The sequence below is a fragment of the Sminthopsis crassicaudata genome, chromosome 5, assembly GCF_048593235.1.
Source record: "Sminthopsis crassicaudata isolate SCR6 chromosome 5, ASM4859323v1, whole genome shotgun sequence".
Classification (NCBI taxonomy): Eukaryota; Metazoa; Chordata; class Mammalia; order Dasyuromorphia; family Dasyuridae; genus Sminthopsis; species Sminthopsis crassicaudata.
The window spans coordinates 86086500-86108698 of NC_133621.1; the positions used below are offsets into that span (position 1 = coordinate 86086500).

The following is a 22199-nucleotide window of genomic DNA, read 5'->3' on the forward strand; positions in this document are numbered from 1 at the left end:
GATTGACATTTATGCTATTTGTTTCATATGTGTTTATTGTCTTAACTTATTAGAATGTAACTTTACTGTGAATAAGTATAGCTTCATTCTTGGACTTGTATTTCTAGTAACTATTAGCATAGCATCCACATACTAAGCACTTAATACATTTATATTGGATGACTATTTCCTTTTGACAAATGAGGAATTTGTGAGAAATTAAGTGGGTCCCACAGCTAGTTAATATTTTGAGATCAGATCAGAAATCAGGTCTTTTCTGATTCTAGATCTAGTAGTTTAGTCTGCCACCCAACTGCTTTTATATGTGATATTGTATGTGATATGTGATAAATATTCTAAAAGATACTGCTAAAAATTATAAAGTTCTGAGTAAGAAAAACTGAAAGTCCTGTTTCTAGTAAATGTCAAACATACTTGAACTTAAAAGGAAGATTTGGGATTTTAAAAAATTTGGTTTTGAAGGTGGTATTTGAGAATTCTGAACAAAAAATTAAAGTTAATGAGAATAATTAAGGATGGAATTCACCTAGTGATGAGGGTCAGCAATAAGGCCTGCAGTCTTGCAAATTTAACCAAAAAGACTAAGCTGAAAAGGAAAGTGAAAGGAAGAAACTACTAAGCTTATATAATATAAACACAATGTAATATAAAACCAAATTCTTAACCTGGGGCCCATGTATTTGGACATCTTTAAAATATGATGGTTTTTCTTTTTAATCTTATATATTATATTTTGTTCATTTAAAACAGCATGAGAAGGGATCCAAGACTAGGTAGAAAAAGGGATGCAAGACACAAAAAAGTTTGGAAATTCTGCCAGAGAATAGCTATAACACACAACACTAGCAGTAGAGGTGCTTAATAGTTAGTAAAGGATAAAGTCAAAGAAGGAAGCCCAGCAACATCTGTGGTTTCATATGTCTATTCAGAAAAATATGGTTAACTCATGAGAACTAGAGATCCTAAAAGAAGAAACGAAGTTTAAAGGAGAATTTTTTTTTTTTTTTTTTTTTTTTTAAATAGGGCAAGCTTGGACAGACAAGGAAACTCGGTGTTTTAAAAAATGTATACAGAGGTTAGGTATAGGGCAGCTAAGTAGCGAAGTGGATAGAGCACCAGCCCTGAAGTCAGAGGACTTAACACTTCCCAGCTGTGTGACCTTAGGCAAGTCACTTAACCCCAATTGTCTCAGTTTAAAAAAAAAAATTGGGTATATATTAGATATGATGTTTCAGCTCAGTTGAAAAGATGAATACTAACTATAAAAGAACAAAATGGTTCTATGAGATTATTGTTGACATCCTTTAAGTTCAGAATGGGCTAGTGCTTGGTGAGGAATACTAGAGATTGTAAATGGGATTTTAAAAACTAGTTCAGGGATAGGAGATTCAGAAGAAATAAGATCCCTGCTTGAGCATAGAGGAACTGAACTACTTACTGGGTCCTTATTTTGCTGCTTTATCTGTCAGGGAGAAAGATAACATAACTAGCAGGGAACTGAAACTTGAGTTCATAAGGAGATAATGTTGAAAATGAGAGTACCTCTTTGCCTTGATGAACTCAAGTCACCAGTCACTAGATGAATGAAACTCCTAAGATGTTGAAAGAATGGGTGAGTGGGATTTCTAAAAGATTGCGGAGATTGGGAAAAGTTCCACCAGACCAATTTGAGTCAAATGTCCTAAGTTTTTGAAAATGGGTAGAGTATAGCATGTAAATTATAGACTAGTGACCTTGATTTTAATAAATTTTAGAATTCTATTAGGAATCAAAAAGTATGATTATAGAACATCTAGAAGAAGTAATGATGAGTGATCACAAAGGGCCAGTGTGACTTTACCAAAAACAGATTATATCACATTAACTTCAGTAGCAGATAATAGGAGAATTTTATAGATAAGTTTACATTGATTTCAATAAAGTATTTTGTGAAGTTTTTCATGTTTTTCTTGTATTGGACATCAAAGATATGTGTTGAGAGTAATTCAGTGACACAATAGGAAGACTATTAGACTAAAAGATAGATTCTCCCTGATACTTAATAGCTGTGTGACCCTGTGCCTCAGTTTCCTCAACTGTAAAATGGAGATAATAATAATAATACCTACCTCACAGGGTTGTTGTGAGGATCACATGAGATATTTGTAAAATATTTTGCAGTCTTTAAAGAACCATATAAATGCTAGTTATTAATCTGTTGGACAGTTGTTGGATTTTGTCCAGGTTAAGTGGCCAAACTCAAAGTACTATAACTAATAAGCTGATACCAGCTTAGAGTAATATCTCTTACAAGGAGGAATATTATTTAATATTTCCTATTCTACAAAATAATTTGAACAGATGAGTTGATCTGTATGGTTATGGTTCCTTTTAGTTCTTTCTAAATCCATGGCTTTTATATTAGTAACTTGGATAAAGATGTGGGTGGCATATTGATAAGTTTTCCAGATGACAAGCTGGGAATTATAGCTAGCATGTTTAATTCATGGAATCTTAAAAAGTCTTGAAAGGCTAGAAAATTGAGTTGAATCGTCTAAGATGAAAATTAATAAGGAAAACTATAGAGTTTTGCAGTGAGATTCAAAAAATACAACTTCACCAGTACAGATTGCAAAGTATGACTAGAAAGTTTATCTGCAAAAATGGAGGTTTTAGTGTTCTACAAATTCAATATGAAGCAACAATGAAAACGACTGCTCCAGAAAGGTAATGTGATGTTAAGTTGCATTGAGAGCCACAAGTAGCTGGAGTAAAGGAGGTAATAATTCAATTGCATTCTATCCAGTTTAAATCATACCTAATATATTGTTAATAATGTTTGAAATTTCAGAAGAATGTACATTACAAATTAAAATGTATGTTAAAATCATGTGTCATACTATGCAATTAAAAAGCAAATATGTTGTAATAATTTAAAATGTTATTCTGAATGATAGTAAAATCTTTTTGCTTTTCATTAGAATGTAAGCTTGAGGGCAGGAGCTGATTTTCCTTGTATGATTAGAAGATAAATGGTGGTTTTCCATTAGAAGTGCTATAACAACAACTAACCATTGAAGTTTTGGTTTCTATTACACTCCAGTTGTGTCTGTGTCATACTAAAATTTTAGAGAGGAAGAAATGAATTGATGAAACAATCCATTGGGGGAAAAAATCAGAAAAAAACTTTTATTTTCTAGTTTCAGTAGTTGGCTGCATTAAAGTAAAGTCATCATTATTTTAATGGACCTTTCTGTGCTAGATTGGCTCAGATTCAAGCTAAAAATATAGTATGTTTCAAGGAGGGCTTCTTTGGGTGTTGAAATTAAAATGATGGATTACTACCTACTACTTCATACTTGCTAGGCCTTAATTTGTTTGGAAAGGAACACCCATCAAAAACTGGAGAGGGAGGCATTTCATGGAGAAATGATCTAAGCCATAATAGGCCTCAGGGTAGCACCTATGCAACCTGTCTTCCCCAGCCCTTTGGGAAAGGGCCTAGAGTGATCACATTCTCCTACATTTCAGAATCTTTTCTGTTCAAAACACACCAATCATGAATTCATTTTCATTAATATTCATTTTCATATCCTTTTTTATGATCCATTAGCTGTAAATTGTTTAATCATATAAGTTCAAATGTTGATGGCTTTTGAGTATCAATGTTGATTTACTAAATTAGTTACCAACATTACCAGTTAAAGTTTAGGATACTCTTCAGAGTCCTTGTTTCTCATATTATTATGTGATAGACTTGAAAAATGTATTTATTTTCTTTCAAGTAAGTTATTATCAAAGTGTGGCCATACCTTGTATTTTGGATAATGACACGTCATTAAATCTTTGTTTTCTAGATCTTACAGTCTCTTTCAGCACCTACAAAAAATTTAGAACAGCAGGTAAATCATAGTCAACAGGGACATGCAAATGCCGTGTTGTTTAGTCAAGTAAAACTAGCTCCAGAGGCACATTTGTTGCAACAGCAACATCAGATACAGCAACAGCAGCAGCAGCATCAGACACAGCAGCAGCAGCAGCAGCAGCAGCATCAGACACAGCAGCAGCATCATCCAATTTTACATCTTCAACCTCAGCAGCTGATGCAACTTCAGCAGCAGCAACAACCACCACCACAGATTTCCCAACAACCTTACCCTCAACAACAGCCTCATCAATTTTCACAACCACAGCAGCAAGTCCATCAACAGCATCAATTTCCACAGCAACAGCTACCTTTTCCACAGCAACAGTTACATCCTCAGCAGCAGATTCATCGACCTCAGCAACAACTACAGCAGTTCCAGCAACAGCATGCTCTTCAGCAACAGCTCCATCAGCTGCAGCAGCAGCAGCTGCAGCAGCAACAGTTAGCACAGCTCCAACAGCAAAACTTACAACAGCAGCAGCAGCAGCAGCAGATACAGCAACAACAGCAGCAGCAGCAGTTACAGCAGCAGCAGTTACAGCAGCAGCAGTTACGTCTGCACCAACATCAGCAGCAACAGCAACAAATGCAAAATCAAACAGCACAACATTTGAGTCAGACATCACAAGCCCTACAGCAACAGGTTCCACCTCAGCAACCACAGCATCACCAGCAGCAGCAGCAGCAGCAACAGCAACAGCAGCAGCAGCAGCAGCTGTCACAACATCATCAGCTATTTGGACATGATCCAGCAGTGGAGAGTTAGTAATTTTTTTTTCCTCCTAAAAGTATTGGTTTATTTTGAGGGTGGGGATTATATCATTATCACTGCCATCATCATCATCATTATTCATAGGGGAGAATGTGAATCTCTTTATAAAGAATTTACTATCTCTGGAGGAATTGTCTAATGCTTTCAAGGTTTAAAGCTTTTACTTCAGTGTATAAATTATTAAAGCTCTCATATAACTATATACTTATATATATATTATATAATCATTTTTTATAATCCAACCTAGAATATCAGCACTAGTTTTTAATTTAGTAGTAGTAATAATAACTGTTTAGCTACCTTTAATTCAGTTTATTATTTTAATAAATTGAGTTGGAAATTTTCTTGCGATGATTTTAAGCTCCCAACCAAACTAATTGGTCTCCAGAATTTCAGATTTTACTTGGTAAGATACTTTTTTCATATTTGTTTATTAAAAGTTTATAGGTTTAATATATTTTGTTTTCCTGTGCAATTCTTTTTTAGTTCCAGAAGATGGTTTCTTATTGGGATGTGTATTTGCAATTGCTGATTATCCAGAGCAGATGTCTGATAAACAGCTGTTGGCAACCTGGAAAAGGGTAAGACTTGTCCCAAAGAACTAATAAATATTTCTTAGTTAAGATTTTTTTTCCCCTGTGCATCTGTATTTAATAGTTAATAGATAACTGGTACATAGCAGCTTAAGGATTTTCAAATCACTTTACATAGATTATTTCATTTGATTTTTCCTGTAAAATTGGTGTTTAAGTTTATTTGCATTTTACACATAAGGGAATGGAGACTGAGGCTCTGAGCTCAGACCTTGACTTAGTCTACTGCTTTATCCACTGTGTTACCTAAACTAATTACTGTTTGTGTTATAATTTTTAAGTTGTAAGTAAAGTGACATGACTTAATGGGTAGAGTGCTAAATGTTTAAAATCCTCATACTATATTAGCTCTGTGGACATGGGGTTAAGTCATATCCTGTACCTTTGTTTCCTCATTTGTAAACTACAAATCTTAACAAGGGTCAAATCAGATCACATTATTTGTAAAGCACTTTGCATGCCTTCAAGGGCTATAAAATTGTGAGTTTTTATTATGATAAATGTTTATTTTAAAAAGAGAAAGATGCAGGAATTATAAATAGATGAATAAAGATGGGAAGTAAACTGAAATGAACAACGGAGTTTTCTTAAATTATTTAGAATAGAAATTTAAATATTACAACTGCAGTTTGCAAAATATTATTAAGGTTGGCCTTAGTTTCTTCTTGCTGTTACTGCAGTTAATGGAAATAATCTCATAATAGTACTTTCTTCACTAATAAAACATGGTTATTTTTAGTGTGACTTTGTAAAGCTGTTATGAGAAATCGTTAACTAAGTGACTATCACCTTGACAAGAAAATATTTTCTATTTAGCTATAACCATTAAAAAAATTTGTGCTTCACTTGAATTTACTTGAACTGAAATATGTTCTTTATATATATATTTTAAGCATACCGCTTTGAATATTCAATTGAATAATTGAATTTTGTTTGTTTAAGGCTTAATTCTTTAAGGTTTCAGTCTTTTGAAATCTAAAAATCTATTCATTTTCCTGCTTTAGCTAATAAAAGTATCCTGAATCTGATTGATTCTTTCTGTGGTGATTATGGATCAAGTAGTGGGTACTTCAGGATTTTCATTCTTGAATTCAGTTACCATTGTGCAGTGTGGTAGATAAAATAGAAGATGTAGGAAGAAGGAATAAATTTGTATTGAACTCAGGCTCTCCTCTGTAAGATATTTTATGTTTGTTTAATGAAGTAAATTTTTTTGTGTGTTTTCTTACTTTGCTTTTCCCCCTTAAAATAGTGATTTCTCTATCATTCCCTTCCTTACAATCTTAAGTCAGATTAATAATTAAAATTTAGGTTTTGTTGTATTGTAGTTGAGACATCTTATAATTTCATGTTTTGCAAAAAATTATCGTGTAAATATGAAGTGATATTCTTACAGTAAATATAATGATTGAAGTTTATAATTGTTTAGACTAAGAAAAGATGTGAATTGGGTTTTCTTGGGTTACCAGATAATACAAGCACATGGTGGCTCTGTGGATCCTACATTTACAAGCAGGTGTACACATCTTCTTTGTGAAAGTCAAGTCAGTAGTATGTATGCACAGGTAAGTAATTGGAATAAATGATAATGAAAAATATTGAATGTTAAATTTTATTGGCATATAAACTATGTGGTTTTGGTAAATTTTCATCATTTTTTGGGAAAGAATCTTAATTACCTTCAGAAGAAAAAAAACTTCTGTTTAATGGTGAGTTTCTGTAGTTGTTCTGTAACTTGTTCCTGTGGTATGCTGTTGATGAGGGAGAAAGGAAGGAGAAATTCCAGGTAATCTTTTAGCTATGATAAGAATAAATCCCCATTATTTGCTTGATGCTTCAAGCAATTCCTGGTTCATTGACTAAATGGTGGATTACTTTTTTATTGCTTATAAGGGTGGATGTGGAAAGGTAAGTGTGGATTCTTATTATTTCAGGGACTTTAGAGTTTCATAGGGACCTAAGTTTTGGGTCAGAATTTCTGCCGTTCTTATTGGTTATTCCTTGGTTTCTTCTTAGTTTTATTTGCTTACCTAATGAGTCTTTAACTATGTAATTTTATTATCTTAAAGAAAGCATGCCCAATGTCTTATCTGGTTAACAAAAGTTGTTGCAAATTCTTCTTCTAGCCATATAACAACCAAGAAAGTCTGTAGAAATGTTTGAGGTTTTATCCCTTAGTGATTTTTTTCTAGAGTGTTATTGTTGGGTGTGGAATTAACTTTGGTGCCTCAGTATTTCACTAAATGAATAAAAAAAAAATCTCTTGACCTTTCATTAATTGTATCTTCTTATAAATTTTGAAAAGTAAAATCTTTTTCAAATAAACTGAAATTATCCAACTATATTATTAAATCAAATGCACAGTAATTTAGTTTAGATCCTTAGCAAGTCCCATTGCATTTCTTTGATTTTGTCATTCTAAACAAAGATTATAGTTATATAACATGAGGCAAAGTGTAGTTAAATGGTAAGTCCTACAGTAAAAATTCTAAAATTTTATGTTTGACAGGCGCTGAGAGAAAGAAAAAGATGTGTTACTGCACATTGGTTAAATACAGTCTTAAAAAAGAAGAAAATGGTACCACCTCATCGAGCCCTTCATTTTCCAGTGGCATTTCCACCAGGAGGAAAACCATGTTCTCAACATGTAAGAGAAAACTTCAAGCTAAATGCATATATAAATGTATATTTTTGAATAATCTATTATAATCATTACGAAAATCCTATTGCAATTCACTATCCCTGTTCTGCCCTTTCTTGGGTCTAAGTAACATGAAAGCTTTGGTTATCTTGTGGAAGAAGTATTTAAATAGATAAAAGTGGTAGGTTTTTTTGGAACTATTGTGTTAACTGTAGTAATGTTGGCTATATCTCATTTGCTTTTGATATCTCTTGTATTATTACAGGCATACATTGTTGTTTTTTTTAAACAACAATAACTTGGATTTATGTAGTATTTAAAAGTTTGCAAAGCACTTTATGTATATTATCTCTTTTGATTCTCACAATCCTGTGACATAGATAACTATTTTTTTTTTTTTTAGGTGATCTTGTTAGAGGTTTAATGATTTGCTTAGAGTCTTGAAATCAGCAGGACTTGAAATCAAGCTTTCCCGATTCCCAAGTCCAGTATCACCTACTCTGTCATCTTATATATATGTAATTTGTATATCTTTAGCATATAGTTTCCAGCTAGCCTTGTATACATATTTAGTTAAGACTTATTTATTGATTTTCTAAAAACTATCACTTTAAGTTTTTAGATTGTTGATTCCCAGATATACCAGTTGATTGCCTCAAAAAAGGTGTTGTTTTTTGATATTTTGTTGATTTTAAGGATATTTTTTATCACATGATTAAATAGAGATTTCCTCTTTCTCTTTAAAAATTCAACTTCCACTATGTAGGATTAGAAAAAATATTTTCATTATACTTAATTGATTTTTCTTTGAATGCTATCTACATTACTTTGACATTAGTGCAAATCAGAATCCTTAAACACATTGTTGCTTTGTACTGATTTGCAAATATGTTGTCACCTCCATGATAATGAGGAAGCTTCTTGAGAGTAGGTAATTGAATTTTTTTTTCTTTGTATCCCTAGTACTCATTTTAGTGTCTAGTATTCAGTTGACTCTTAAGTTTATTGATTTTTTTGGTTGATTGATAATCAACTAATATGTCCCCAAATTCTGTGTGTTCCTGGAACTTAAAAAAAAAGAGAGAGAGAGAGAAAGTAGTACTTTGGGGGGTTTATTGTAATGTTTTTTATGTTTTTTAAACAGATTATTTCAGTGACTGGATTTGTTGATGGTGACAGAGATGACCTAAAATTAATGGCTTACCTGGCAGGTGCCAAATATACAGGTTATTTATGCCGTAGCAATACAGTGCTTATTTGTAAAGAGTAAGTGATTTAATGGAATTATTTTCAATTTAAGTCTCACCAAAAAACTGTGAAAATCCTTTACATGGTATATATTTCATAATTTTGTTTTTCCTACTATAATAAAATTCTTTCTGTTAAGCATACCACTGTACTTCTAGTTTGCTAGTTTCACAAATTCAGTCATTCTGGATTCCTTCTTCACTTTAACCCCACATATCCAGTTAGCAAGCATCTTGATAGTTGTGCTTTCTTATCTCGTTACATCAGTCCCCCTTTTTTTTTTTTTTTTTTTTTTTTTTTTTTTTTAACTTAAACTACCATTACTCTTGTTCAGGCCCTAATCATTATTGTAGCAGCTTTTTAATCGGTCTCATTCCAGTCTATCATCCATACAACTACTAAAGTGATTTACCTTAATTGCTGATCCAAATAACTTTACTCTTTGCCTTAGAAAATTTCAGTGGCTTTCTCTTGCCTCTAGGATAAATATAAGCACCCCTATTTGCCTTTTTAAGCCCATCATAGCCTGGCTCCAACCAACATTTTCTGTGTGATTATAATGTCACTACTTTATTCCCTCTATAGGCTTGTCATTCTATCTTACTATTTCTTACAGATGAGAAATTGATGCTTACTAGAGGCTCTCAGGCATCTGTTTCTCATCTCATACTTTAAAAAATACAGGACATTCTCTGGGTTTAGAATCTACTACCTCTACATCTCCACCTCTTAGATTGTTGATAGTCAGTTTATAGCTACATTAAGTCTGTTGATTAGTGCTTTCCCCCATAAAAAATTACCTTGAATTTATTTTGTATAGATTTTGTATGCTTAATGCCTCAGACACATACAATCTCCCTGATAGAATTTGGAAACAATGAAGTTTTATTTTTGTCTTTGTAATCTCAATTTCTAGCTATAATGTCTGACATATGCTAAAAGTAATTCTTTTTAAATATAAGTAAAAGTGCTACAGTAATGGTTGTAGACATAGCTATAAAAAGTGAATTACAGTTAGATAAAAGGAAAACAAAATGAAGTAAAAATAGGACTTTATAGAAATTAATAGAAATTAAATTGGTGATCTATTATTTCAGTATGAATTTTGTAGTGTGGATTGACTATTCTGCTGCTAAATTACTGTTTCAGTTTTAATGTGATTTAATATTTTCAACAATGTTATAGAACAAAAGAATTTCAATAAAAACTTTGAATTGTTTTGGTAAATTAATTTTCTCCTTATATATAAAGGCCAAGTGGTTTAAAATATGAAAAGGCCAAAGAGTGGAGGATACCATGTGTGAATGCCCAGTGGCTTTGTGACATACTTCTTGGGAACTTTGACGCTTTGCGACAGGTGCAGTGCAGCCGCTACACAATGTTCAACCTGCAGGATCCTTTTGCTCCTACTCAACATTTAGTTTTAAATCTTTTGGGTAAGGAAAAATTCAAGTATTACAAATTATAATTCAAAAAATTAAATACAAAGTGTTCTAGAATTATTGAGAACAAATACTTGGATAACAACTCAGTAGTTAAAAACTGATTATATTTCTTTTCATCTTCATATCTATAAAGTTTTTCATTCCATGATTAACTGAAAGCTTCTTAACTTTAAAATCAAAATAAGCCAGTAAGCTTGACTTTATAAGACTTCCCATGCTTCCCTATGGTTTTTTTTCTTAAAGTTTACAGGACTTATAGAAGTTATCTTATCCATTTTCCCCACTTATTGTGATGATGTCTCTCTAATCTCCATAAAAACATTGCTGTGCCTAAACACTTTTAACAATGAAAAATGAATTACTTGAGAAGGCTCTTCCCATTTATTTTTTAGATAGGTATTTTCTTTATGTTGATCCAACATAATATCCAACATATATCTCCAAACATATATTTCTACTATTTGTCCTGATCATGTCCTTAAAAACTATACAAAATAAATGTATTCCTATTTTCACTTAAAAAATAACTCATATTTTCAGTGTTTGTGAGATAGATAGGGTATTACCATCTTTTACAGATGTGAAAACTAAGGCCCATAGGTTATAGGAATGTTGAATGAATAAAATACATCCTTGATATCTGGCCACAGTATTTACTCATATTGGATTTAAAGTTATTTAAAATCTATAGGTCTTTTGCACTGATTACTTTTGTTAAGCCAGATCTATGATCACTGTGTACAGATGAGCCTTTTAATCTTTTTTTTTTTTTTTTTTTTTTTTGTCTTTGCTGAGGCAGTTGGGGTTAAGTGACTTGCCCAGGGTCACACAGCTAGGAACTGTGTTAAGTGTCTGAAATAAAATTTGAACTCAGGTCCTACTGACTTCAGAGCTGGTGCTCTATTCACTGCGCCACCTAGCTGCCCCTCTTTTTTTTTTTTTCCCCCTAACTCTTTAATAGTCATCCAATCTGTTAATTGTTCAGTATTGTGTAATCTGTAGATTTAGTATGATAGTAATAGCCTATCCTTTATATAGGACCTTTCAGTTGCAAATTACCTTTTATGTCTTCTTCAAAGTTGTTAATGTATTGTACAAGGCAAGATTAAGCCCAAAGGCCAGCAGTATTCTAGTAGGATTTTAGAAGTAAAATCTTTCTAAGAAAACACTGCCAACTTAGACTAGCTTCTCCCCAAAGATAGTGTAGAACCTCACTTATAAGTTCTTTTTTCTCTTTTGATAGTCATATTATCCATAGTGGAAATAGTGCCAAACAAATGAGTTTTCAGAATAGAAGAATTCTGCAGTATAATTTTTCTGACAACACTTTTTGGCAGTTATGTCACTTCTGACCTATGCATATCATCACAGATTTATTGGTATTAGACTGTAACCAAGTGAAATGAATAGTCGTAGATAAATATGAATGTACTGCATATTTATATGAAGCCTTCTTGCTTCTAATGATGCAATTGTAAAATATTGTAATTTTCTTTTAGATGCATGGAGAATTCCATTAAAGGTGTCAGCAGAGCTACTAATGGTATGTTGTTAATAATCTCACTTTGTTTTCCATTTTTAAATTTTATTGAATTATCTAAATTGTAGATTCATGGAATAAACTAAAATAATAAATAATAAATAAAATAAAAATAAAATGATAGCAAATGTATTACAAATAACTTGATTGCTTAGTAGAACAAAACTTATTTCTAGTAGTTGTTTTTCCATATCACTGTGCTTTATGTTTTAATCATTGTTAATTAAATATTGGGTTTAGAAAATAATTTTTGCATTTCTCTGTCATAATTATTTAACTTTAGGGTTAGCACTATGAATTTTTTTTTTTTCCCCCCTTTTTCTGAGGCTGGGGTTAAGTGACTTGCCCAGGGTCACACAGCTAGGAAGTGTTAAGTGTCTGAAATCAGATTTGAACTCAGGTCCTCCTGAATTCAGGGCTGGTGCTCTATCCATTGCACCACTTAGCTGCCCCCCCCCCCCCCTTTTTTTTTTTTTTTTTTTTTTGGCATGTTTTTTTGGTAGAGTCTTGGATTAAGCAGCTCAAGCTTGTACTTTGGGATACTGTATCCATTTTTTTTATCTTATATTTCTATCGCAGAATTCAGAGTTTACATTCATTGATTATTATTTTGTGCAAGTGCATAAAATATGACTTTGTTATTTTGATTAAGTAACAAATTGACCTAGAACCTGATCTAATCTAGGGTTCTGTTTACTGTATTATTATTATTATTATTATTATTATTATTTTCTGACCAATAACATTTTGTTTACAGAGCATTTTACAACACCTTTTTAAAGTGTAATAAGTGCAAATAACATCCACATTTTATAGAGGAAGAAACTGAATCATGAAAAAATTAAATATCTTACCTACATTAATATAGTAAGAAATATCAGAACCAAAATTCCAATCCAGATTCCTTAACTTTTAAAGTTGATTGTTCTTTTCACTCACAACACAAAGTCACCCTGAAAAATTAGGTGAGGTGAATTATGGTCATCAGAGTCTTTATCCTACCAAGCACAAATTTTGTCTTGTATGTATTTAGCAGCTTTTGGAAGCTCTCTGGCATTTTTTTTTTTCATTCTTAAAATTATAACAATTATAGTGTATAATATAAAATGCTTTTTTAAACTTTAAAATGCTGTGTAATTTTTCTTTATTGGTCTGGAACTTTTTTACAGATACTTGCACTGTGTCCCAGCCATTAGAACAAGACGAATTGGGTAATGTTTAATCAGTATTAACTTTAAATTTCATTTCCTTTTACTTTGTAATCAACTTGGAGATCGATTAGATCTTGAAAAATAAAAATATACATGAAGCTTACTTTATTTAGGGTGATAAACGTATTTAACTAGACTACTATAGGTCTTCTAAGAAAACAATAGAAGATTTCTTCTAAGAAAATAATAATAAAATTTTTTTTCCTATTTCTTTTCTTTAACAAAAAAGCCTCTCCAAAACTTGACTAGGCTTTTATCATGAAAGTATCAAAAATGTGTGTGGAGAGAGGCGAATGGCATTGTTTCTAAATGAATTGTTTAGTAGATTGTAAGCTCCTCCCTAGTACCTAGCATACTACCATGAGTGTATTAGGCATTTAATAAATGCTTATGAATTGAGCCAAATTATCCCCTCAACTGGAATTCCTAGCATGTGGTAGGTTCTCACTTAAGTAGGCACTTCATTTAAAAAGGAAAAAAGGGAGTAAATATGCCATTTTGTAATTTGTGATTATATTACTATGTATAAAAAGGGCATTTTATCAACTGTTTGTTTTCAGTGCTATGTTAAGTATTCATGGAGGCCCTGTTAAGGTCAGGTTATAAAACAGTTCCTTCCAGGATATATACTTTTGCAAATAACATACATATAACATAACATAGTTAAGCAAACATAATATATGTAAATGCAAAGTAATTTTGGAGTAAGAGAAGCACTAACAACCAAGAAGATCAGGAAAGACCTTGTGGAAGAATATGGCACATTAACATAATGACACTTGAAAAGAACCTTCTAGACTCTGGGGACAGCACCTGCAGAGGCAGGAGTTTTGTTTTTTTTCTTTTGGGGAATAAAAGATAAGGTAGATTAACAGGAATATAATTGATGTGAAGGAAAATTTCATGAAGTTAGTCAAAAAAGATAAGTTAATCTTAATCTTATTTTTAAGTTTAATGTCAAATAGAATTTGTATTTTTATTTTACAGCTAATAGGGAACCTTTTTTGTTTTGCATTTTAATTTTTTTCAATAAGCATTTATTTACTCTTCTCCCAGTTTACCTCCAAGACCCAATTTATACTTCATCTTTTCGAAGACTTCTTTCCCAGCTTATCTTGTACCTCCTCTTCCTCCATTTCTAGTGCCCTCTCTGATATTAACTTATTTACAGTGTTTATCTTTTTTCTTTAAACACTATGTACTTTTTGTTTATCCTTAGTTGTTTGCATATTGCCTCCTCCCTTAGATTGTGAGCTGCCAGGGAACATGTTTTTGACTTTGTTTGTAGCACTACCCTTTTTTTTTTTGATGACCTGGCACTTTATAAATTCTTAACAGAATTGAAGCTTGGTATTACACTATTTGTATAGATGCATATATGTGTAATACCTGTATATTCATAGTTATATTATACAGATATATTCATAGATTTTCCCATTTTCAGATGATAAATCAACATCACTTAAACTAGTTGGTAAATTTTTATTTTAATCAGTGTATATAAATTGATGTAATACAATACAGAATCTAAACTATTTGTCTTCTGAAGGCCTGTTATACAGATGTGTATCTTAAAATTAAGATCTACTATAACCCTGCAGTGGATACATTTGTACTATTAGAAATTATAAAATTACAACTATACAATTGTACAGATTAACTAATTGTTACTTGTAAGCCAAGAGGCAATGGATATGATGGCGTGAAATATGGGACAGGATTAATTGAGGTAGAAAGAAGAAGAAATCCTGGTTTAGATTTCTGCTTGAAACCAATCTAACAATTGTTGATACAAGATTACATTACATTTACAAGTTAATAAGATTTTAACTCACAAGTTTATAGCTTCATAATGCCAAAACTGGATGAAAGAGGAAAAAAAAGCCACAAGAATTTTATATATCATAATTGCAAGAGTATAGCAAGTCCATGTTAAGAGGCAACAGAACTTTGGTCAAATTACTCTGATTAGTGTTACTATATGCTCTACAAGCTCTTCTGTATTGTAATTTTTCCCCATTGTATTGTAATTTCCCTATTCCCACATAAGAAATAACAGTGGGAATCTTTGGGAAGTTTTGTGGAAGCCACATATGGCATTGCAAGGTTAGTAGACAGTGCAGAAAAAATTTAGAAATTCAGAAATGTATAAAATATATACATGCAAAATATATAATATAATATAGCCTAGGACCAAGTATTTTTTTCTTTTCTTTTTTTTTTCTTTTTTTATCAATTTTAAAATTATAACTTTTTTTTGACAGTACATATGCATAGGTAGTTTTTTACAATATTATCCCTTGCACTCACATCTATTTCGAATTTTCCCTCCTTCCCTCCACCCCTTCCCCTCAATGGCAGGCAGTCTCATACATGTTAAATGATAGTATATCCTAGATACAATATATGTGTGTAGAACCGAATTTCTTGTATAGGAAGAATTGGATTCAGAAGGTAAAAATAACCTGGGAAGAAAAACAAAATGCAAACAATGTACATTCATTTAGGACCAAGTATTTATCCCAAATTTTACAATAATTAAAATACTCCATAAAATAAAAAGAAAAAAAAATTCAGACTTCTTTTCTGGATTGAACAGAGGCCAGAAATATTTGTGTGAATTTTCTAGATCATGGGAAGTACAGCACCCCTGACTCGTGTGATGTGCAAGGGAAGAATATAATGTTAGGATGTATCTTTGTCTTTATTTAATAACGTATATTTGGAAGTGAGGGCATGGTGAATGTTGTCTGAGAAATATTTTCAAACTGTATTAGTAAATAAAGTAATTTAGAATAATTGAAAAATGTTGCAGTGGTTCACATATGAATTGATGAGGATGTTGTTTAGGTTATGGCTCCCATAATGAAAAGGAAAAATAGGTTGTGATATTAAGATGAAAACCAGGGTCACAGAGCTTCTAACAGTAAATTAATGATTATATACATAATGGATGACCTATGTGCTTTTATAGGGAAAAAGACTCTGATAACTATCACCCCCAAACTGTCCCTATTTTTTGGCACACACTCTTATAGAATTGGGGGAAAACAGTACTATTTTTAACAAATTATCAATGTGATTTCTTTGTATTATAACAGTATGATGGATTTAAGAATTATTTTTAAAGATAAACCAAAATAACTTGATACAAACAATAGAAGGAAGAAAAAGTTGAATGAGACTTTTAAGGTTATAATTTTTTTTAACTTTTAAAATCTTTAAAATTTTTCTACTCTAATCTTTGCTTTTTTTATCCAAGTACCGTATTTTGCTATTATAGCTCTTGGATGTTTGCTTGTTGAAAAATATATGCATAAACCATTTTAAAGAATATCAGCTTCCAAAATTATTTCTTTGTAAATAATGTATGTAATTCAAACAAAATATTTTAATTAACAGGGTATGAGGTTACCTTCTAAACTGAAACAAAATGAAGTAACTAACATCCAGCCTTCTTCCAAAAGAGCCAGGTAATGACAATTTTCAATTATTGTTACTACTTTTTATTGTAGAATAATCTTAGATATATTTTAGAAAAATGATAACAATTTTTGAATTTTGTTAATATATAGTTACATTTCTTACAGAGAAATTTTCATTCAATATTTTAGAATACAATATTTTAAGAATATATTTTCACTTATCTTGCAGCTTTCCTATGCATTAACAGCTCTATCTCATTTTATAGTTAAAGAACTTAAAGTATCCAGATTGGAATTATAGTCTAGGACAGGAATTCTTAAACTTTTTCTACTCGTGACCCCTTTTTGCTTGAGAAATTTTTATGTGACCCTCCAAGTATACAGGTATATAAAATAGGTATATATATTAAACATTTACTGATAATAAGTAATAATTTCTTTCCCTTTCCCTTACAGTCAGTTAATTGCATTTGAGGTTGTACACCACAATTTTAGAAGCTGGAATCTAGGGAACTATATTCCAACTAATGATTTGTTGTTTTGAGAACTGTGTGTGTGTGTGTGTGTGTGTGTGTGTGTGTGTGTGTGTGTATGGATAGTGGAGAAAAGGGATTCTGCCTCATAAGTTCCCAGGTTTGTCAGGTTTAGAAAACATTGGTTCATACTTACATACTGCTGATAATTTTGGTGACTGTCTCTCCTAATTATATGGCTTAAAACAGGTTCAATATATTTTACCAGTATACTTTGATTTATAATTTAGCTTTTATTTCTATTTTTGCTGCTTTTCCTTCTCTTTTCTCTTTTCACAGCATAGGCTGTATTGTGTTTCTTTTCTTTTTTTGGCTGAGGCAATTGGGTTTAAGAGACTTGCCTAGGATCACACAGCTAGGGAGTGTTAACTGTCTGAGAACACATTTGAACTCAGGTCCTCCTGACTTCAGGGCTGGTATTCTAACCACTGGGCCACCTAGCTGCCCATTCCTTTTTGTTTTTTTGAAGTAAAATTTGGATTGTGTTGCAAGTATCTTCAGAATGATTGAAATATCAGAAATAAAACTTTTTAAAAAAAACATTGAATTTTTAAAAGTCCATGCATTATCTTCTTATTGCACCCTATTTTAAGGAATAATCTAAAACTTTTTTTTTTTTGGAGGCTGGGGTTAAGTGACTTGCCCAGGGTCACACAGCTAGGAAGTGTCAAGTGTCTGAGACCAAATTTGAACTTGGGTCCTCCTGAATTCAAGGCTGGTACTCTATCCACTGTGCCACCTAACTGCCCCCAATCTAAAACTTTTGAATGAGAAAGTTTATTTTATGTCTTCTGAAAGATAATATAAGGCTACTTGGGAACGATAAAAGCCAACTCATTTCTTTTTAAGTTGAAACTAGTTTTTCCTTTTTTCTTGACTTCCTACTACTATTGATACAAGTCAGTGCAGTTTAAATGTGGACATATGTACAAAATATGGACATATTTTTGTATAGTTTTGTAAAATAAATACAAACTCAGTAGAATTTAAGTTTTCTATTTAGCTAAAATTTGGCATCTCCTTTCTCACTTTCCAAAAATGAAGGCATTTTTGTTTTTGTTGTGGAAGAGAGTTTGTTTTAACTAAAAATTAACTTGGACCTCATAGTTCATATTAAATTATGGGGGGGGGGTTGGATATGAAAATCAATTGGAAGATAATTGGGAAAGAGTAAAAATTCCATTAGCTTTAGTATGCATAATATACATTCATATTTTGTTGATGCTTTTAATATGAATAATATATACTCCTAATGTATTAAGTAATAAAATTTATTAGGTATAGGTGAATTTTAAAAAGCATACATTCTATTATTTGAGCTTCATAAAGATAGATTTTTAAAATTTAAAAAAATTAATTATATTTAAAAATCCAAATCTGTCCAAAGAATTTGATGTGTAGGAAAGAATTTCTTCACTGCTCAATTCACTGATCCCCAGGTATTTAGTTTTATTAAATCCTAGGGTCTTTTCAGTTATAGCTCATAAAAGTTACTCCTATTTCCTCTCCCTCCTATATTTCAATTTCTTTGTTCAGAGGCTTTAGTGAAACTAGATTACTTTTCGGGGTGGGAGAAGGTGAAGTAAGGTGGAAAGAGGGAGGAAAGGGGAGGTGAAAGACAGAGACAAAAAGATGGAGAGAGAAATAGAAAAGGGGAAAAAGAGAGAGAGTGTGAGTGTGTGTGTGTGTGTGTGTCTAATTAAAACAAAATTTTACACTTAATTTTGCTACCACAGCAGGATTTGCAGAAAATTGGAGATAGAGAGGTGTATCCCAATTCAGACAAACTCTGTCAGAAGTCAGAAATGCAATCATAATTTTAATAGTGGTAGGACTTTTAAAAAATCCCCCAAGAGTTTATGCTTTTCAGTGTAATGAAAGCCTCAAAAATTGAGAAGTTAGAAATTGAGGGTTACTTTTGTTAGAAATACAAAATGATTGATTTTTAAATGCTATAAATTAAGAAGACATTAAGGTACTACTTTTATTTGTAATGTTGGGGATTATTTAATGTATATGTTTCACAGAAAATTTTTGTAAAGGTATTTATAGTTTTAAGTAAAATAAAGCCTTTTATTTTGTAATATATTTATTCATTTTGTAGAATTGAAGACATACCACCTCCCACTAAAAAGTTAACACCAGAATTGACACCTTTTGTGCTTTTCACTGGATTTGAGCCTGTCCAAGTTCAGCAGTATATTAAGGTGAAAATTTGCTTTGATTTTTATCAGTAACATGTAGAAATCTAGCAATTCTTAGAGTTCTTGCTGATTAGGGCTGAAAGGAAATAATAATATTGAAATATCCTATTCAATTCTACATTATTATTTAAATCTCAAGTATTTGCTCTCGTTATTAGAAAAATTTGGGCCAGATAAGTAATCTGCTTCCTGAATTTTAGAGGCTTATTGCTATTTTCAGAATATTGGAATTTTATTTATTTTATATATATATACATATATATATATATGTTAGTAACCTAATAGACTGACAGCACCTTTTCATCTCCTACAAATTTACTCAGATACTAGCCTACCCACAAAGATCTAGTCAGTTTTTAAACTGTAATTTGAATAAAATATTTAGAAATATAATTTCTGAAATTTTTGAGTAAATCAGCCTTTTTTCCCCCTTAGTAAAATAGTGTTAAACCAATGGAACATTCTATTTTCCTGTTTTCTTTCCTAATGCTGAATTTTAAAAACATTTTAAATAGTATACTTTGAAGCACAACTTAATTTTGTGCTATCTTAAGAAAATAACTGTAGTATTCATTAGTCAAGTTTTTTTTAATTTCATGTTCATGTTTTTTCAGTCAATTTTCATATCATCATTCTTGAAGAAAATAATAGCTTTTTTGTATTCATTATTAGCATCAAAGATATTCTTTTTATTTATTTATTTTTCTTATGTGTAAGAGGATTCCAGGTTAGACAACCTAGAAATCTTTCTTACTATGAAATGGACAATGCCATTCAAATCATTAATATTAATCACAGATAAAATCATCGAAATGTATTATTGAAAATATGATTGTGTATATAACCTAATGTAAAAGTGCAATTATATATATTTTAAACCCACCTCACTTAGAATTAAGTGATTCCAGAGGTATATATTGTTAACTTTTTCATTATTTTATCTTTTTTTCCCCTGTGGTGTTTTTACTCTGCCTGCCGTATTGTTTTGCCACGGCTGTGAATTATTTCAAACATTTGTTGTAGTCTTTAAAAATGCTTTAACTCCAATTGAATGGAATACTGCTCTAAAATGCAAGGTTTTTTTTTTTTTTTTTTAAAGAGGAAGTTACCTAATTTTATTAGGTATGTAAACAATACTATTTCATAGCCTTAAAAAAAATAAATCTGTCATGAGATTAGTCTTCATCTGTTTTACACCCCATTGATAACGTCTTTATAGATTTTAACTATTTAATTTCTGATCTTACTATGTTTGTACAACTTTTAGAAACTCTATATTCTTGGGGGTGAGGTAGCTGAGTCTGCACAGAAATGCACACATCTTATTGCCAGCAAAGTGACCCGCACTGTAAAGTTCCTGACAGCAATTTCTGTAGTAAAGCATATAGTAACTCCAGAATGGTTAGAAGAATGTTTCAAATGCCAGAAATTTGTTGGTAAGTAAAAGCACCAGTAACATTTTTTAAAATGCCAAATGCAAAAGTTTAATTAAACCATCGGGAGTTGATTTGTTCCAAAGTGTTCTAGGTGTAATTATTGTATAATCACAAGCATTAAGCTTTTACAATTGTGAATAATATGTATGAATTAATTATAATTTTATGATATTTCAAGCTTTGGCAACTCTGGCGCCTACTGCTATTTAAAGATAAATGCAATCTGGTTGATGTCCTTTTTCTGCCCTAAAAAGAAGCATCACATTAGCAAAGTGTTGGAAAGTGTTTCAAACAGACAAAAGAGACAGACACATACACACAATGCATATATACATATAGAGCAGTTTGTTTGAGCTTTACTCCATTTTCATCCCAACAAACATCTAATTTGTTCTTTAATCATTTAATAATCATCAATTAACACATGAATTTTGTGTCTCAGAATTCTTCCATTTCTTTATATTTTTCAGATGGAAAAATAAAGGGTTAGGAAATTTGAACAGTATTAGGAAAGAAAAATTACTTTTATAACATTACTTTATTTTTTGTTAATAATATACTAGGTTACAGAGTCTTTAGTGAGCGGTTGAGGCAAACCAAGAGCCCATTCTTTCTTCACTTGTAGTCTAGCTATAAAAAAAAAAAAAATTGCCAATAGAATGTAATCTATCCTCAAGGTATGACTTAGATTCTCCCTTAGGAAGAATAGGTTTACATAAATATAATAGAGAGAATGGCCTAATTTTTCTGGTACCTAAGTATTGTAGAATATTTTGAGTGAAGCCATAGAACTTGTCATTTAGTAATTGCCTATTGTATACCATATACTATACTAGGTGCTGGAGATTAAAAACACTCCCTCAATCCCCGTGTGTAACATTGCATCCCTGAATGAGCACAACCTCATATTTGTCACAAGAGACATATATAAATGTTTATAGAGTAAATACAAAATAAATGCAAGATAGTTTAGGAGAGGAAAATACTAGTAGCTGGAGAGTGTGGGAAAGAGAGCCTAGAAAAATTTAATATAGAAGCTAGAGCTAAGTCTTAAAGGAATTAAGGAATTCTGAAGCTGATGTGAAAAGGGGGTAGATGTAAATCTTTGGGGACAATCACTGCCTAGACAGTATATATAAAAGATAGTATCATGCATGAAGGCTAGTAAGAAGATCAGTTAGGCTTGATTTCAGTTGTATGAAAAAGGGAGCGTTATAATCTATAGAAGATAGGCCGAGGTCAAG

General features: G+C 31.5%; 1 protein-coding gene across 2 annotated transcripts in view; it reads left to right on the forward strand.

The window, feature by feature from the left end:
- Positions 1–22199, forward strand: part of PAXIP1 (PAX interacting protein 1) — an 80153-nt gene that overhangs the window by 42301 nt on the left and 15653 nt on the right. For both annotated transcript variants that reach the window (XM_074267338.1, XM_074267339.1), the window contains 10 exons: positions 3837–4668; positions 5166–5260; positions 6742–6837; positions 7782–7919; positions 9058–9179; positions 10413–10597; positions 12106–12149; positions 16760–16830; positions 19420–19522; positions 20787–20955. In XM_074267338.1, coding sequence (XP_074123439.1) covers positions 3837–4668; positions 5166–5260; positions 6742–6837; positions 7782–7919; positions 9058–9179; positions 10413–10597; positions 12106–12149; positions 16760–16830; positions 19420–19522; positions 20787–20955 — 1855 coding nt within the window. The remainder of the gene's footprint in view (positions 1–3836; positions 4669–5165; positions 5261–6741; positions 6838–7781; positions 7920–9057; positions 9180–10412; positions 10598–12105; positions 12150–16759; positions 16831–19419; positions 19523–20786; positions 20956–22199) is intronic.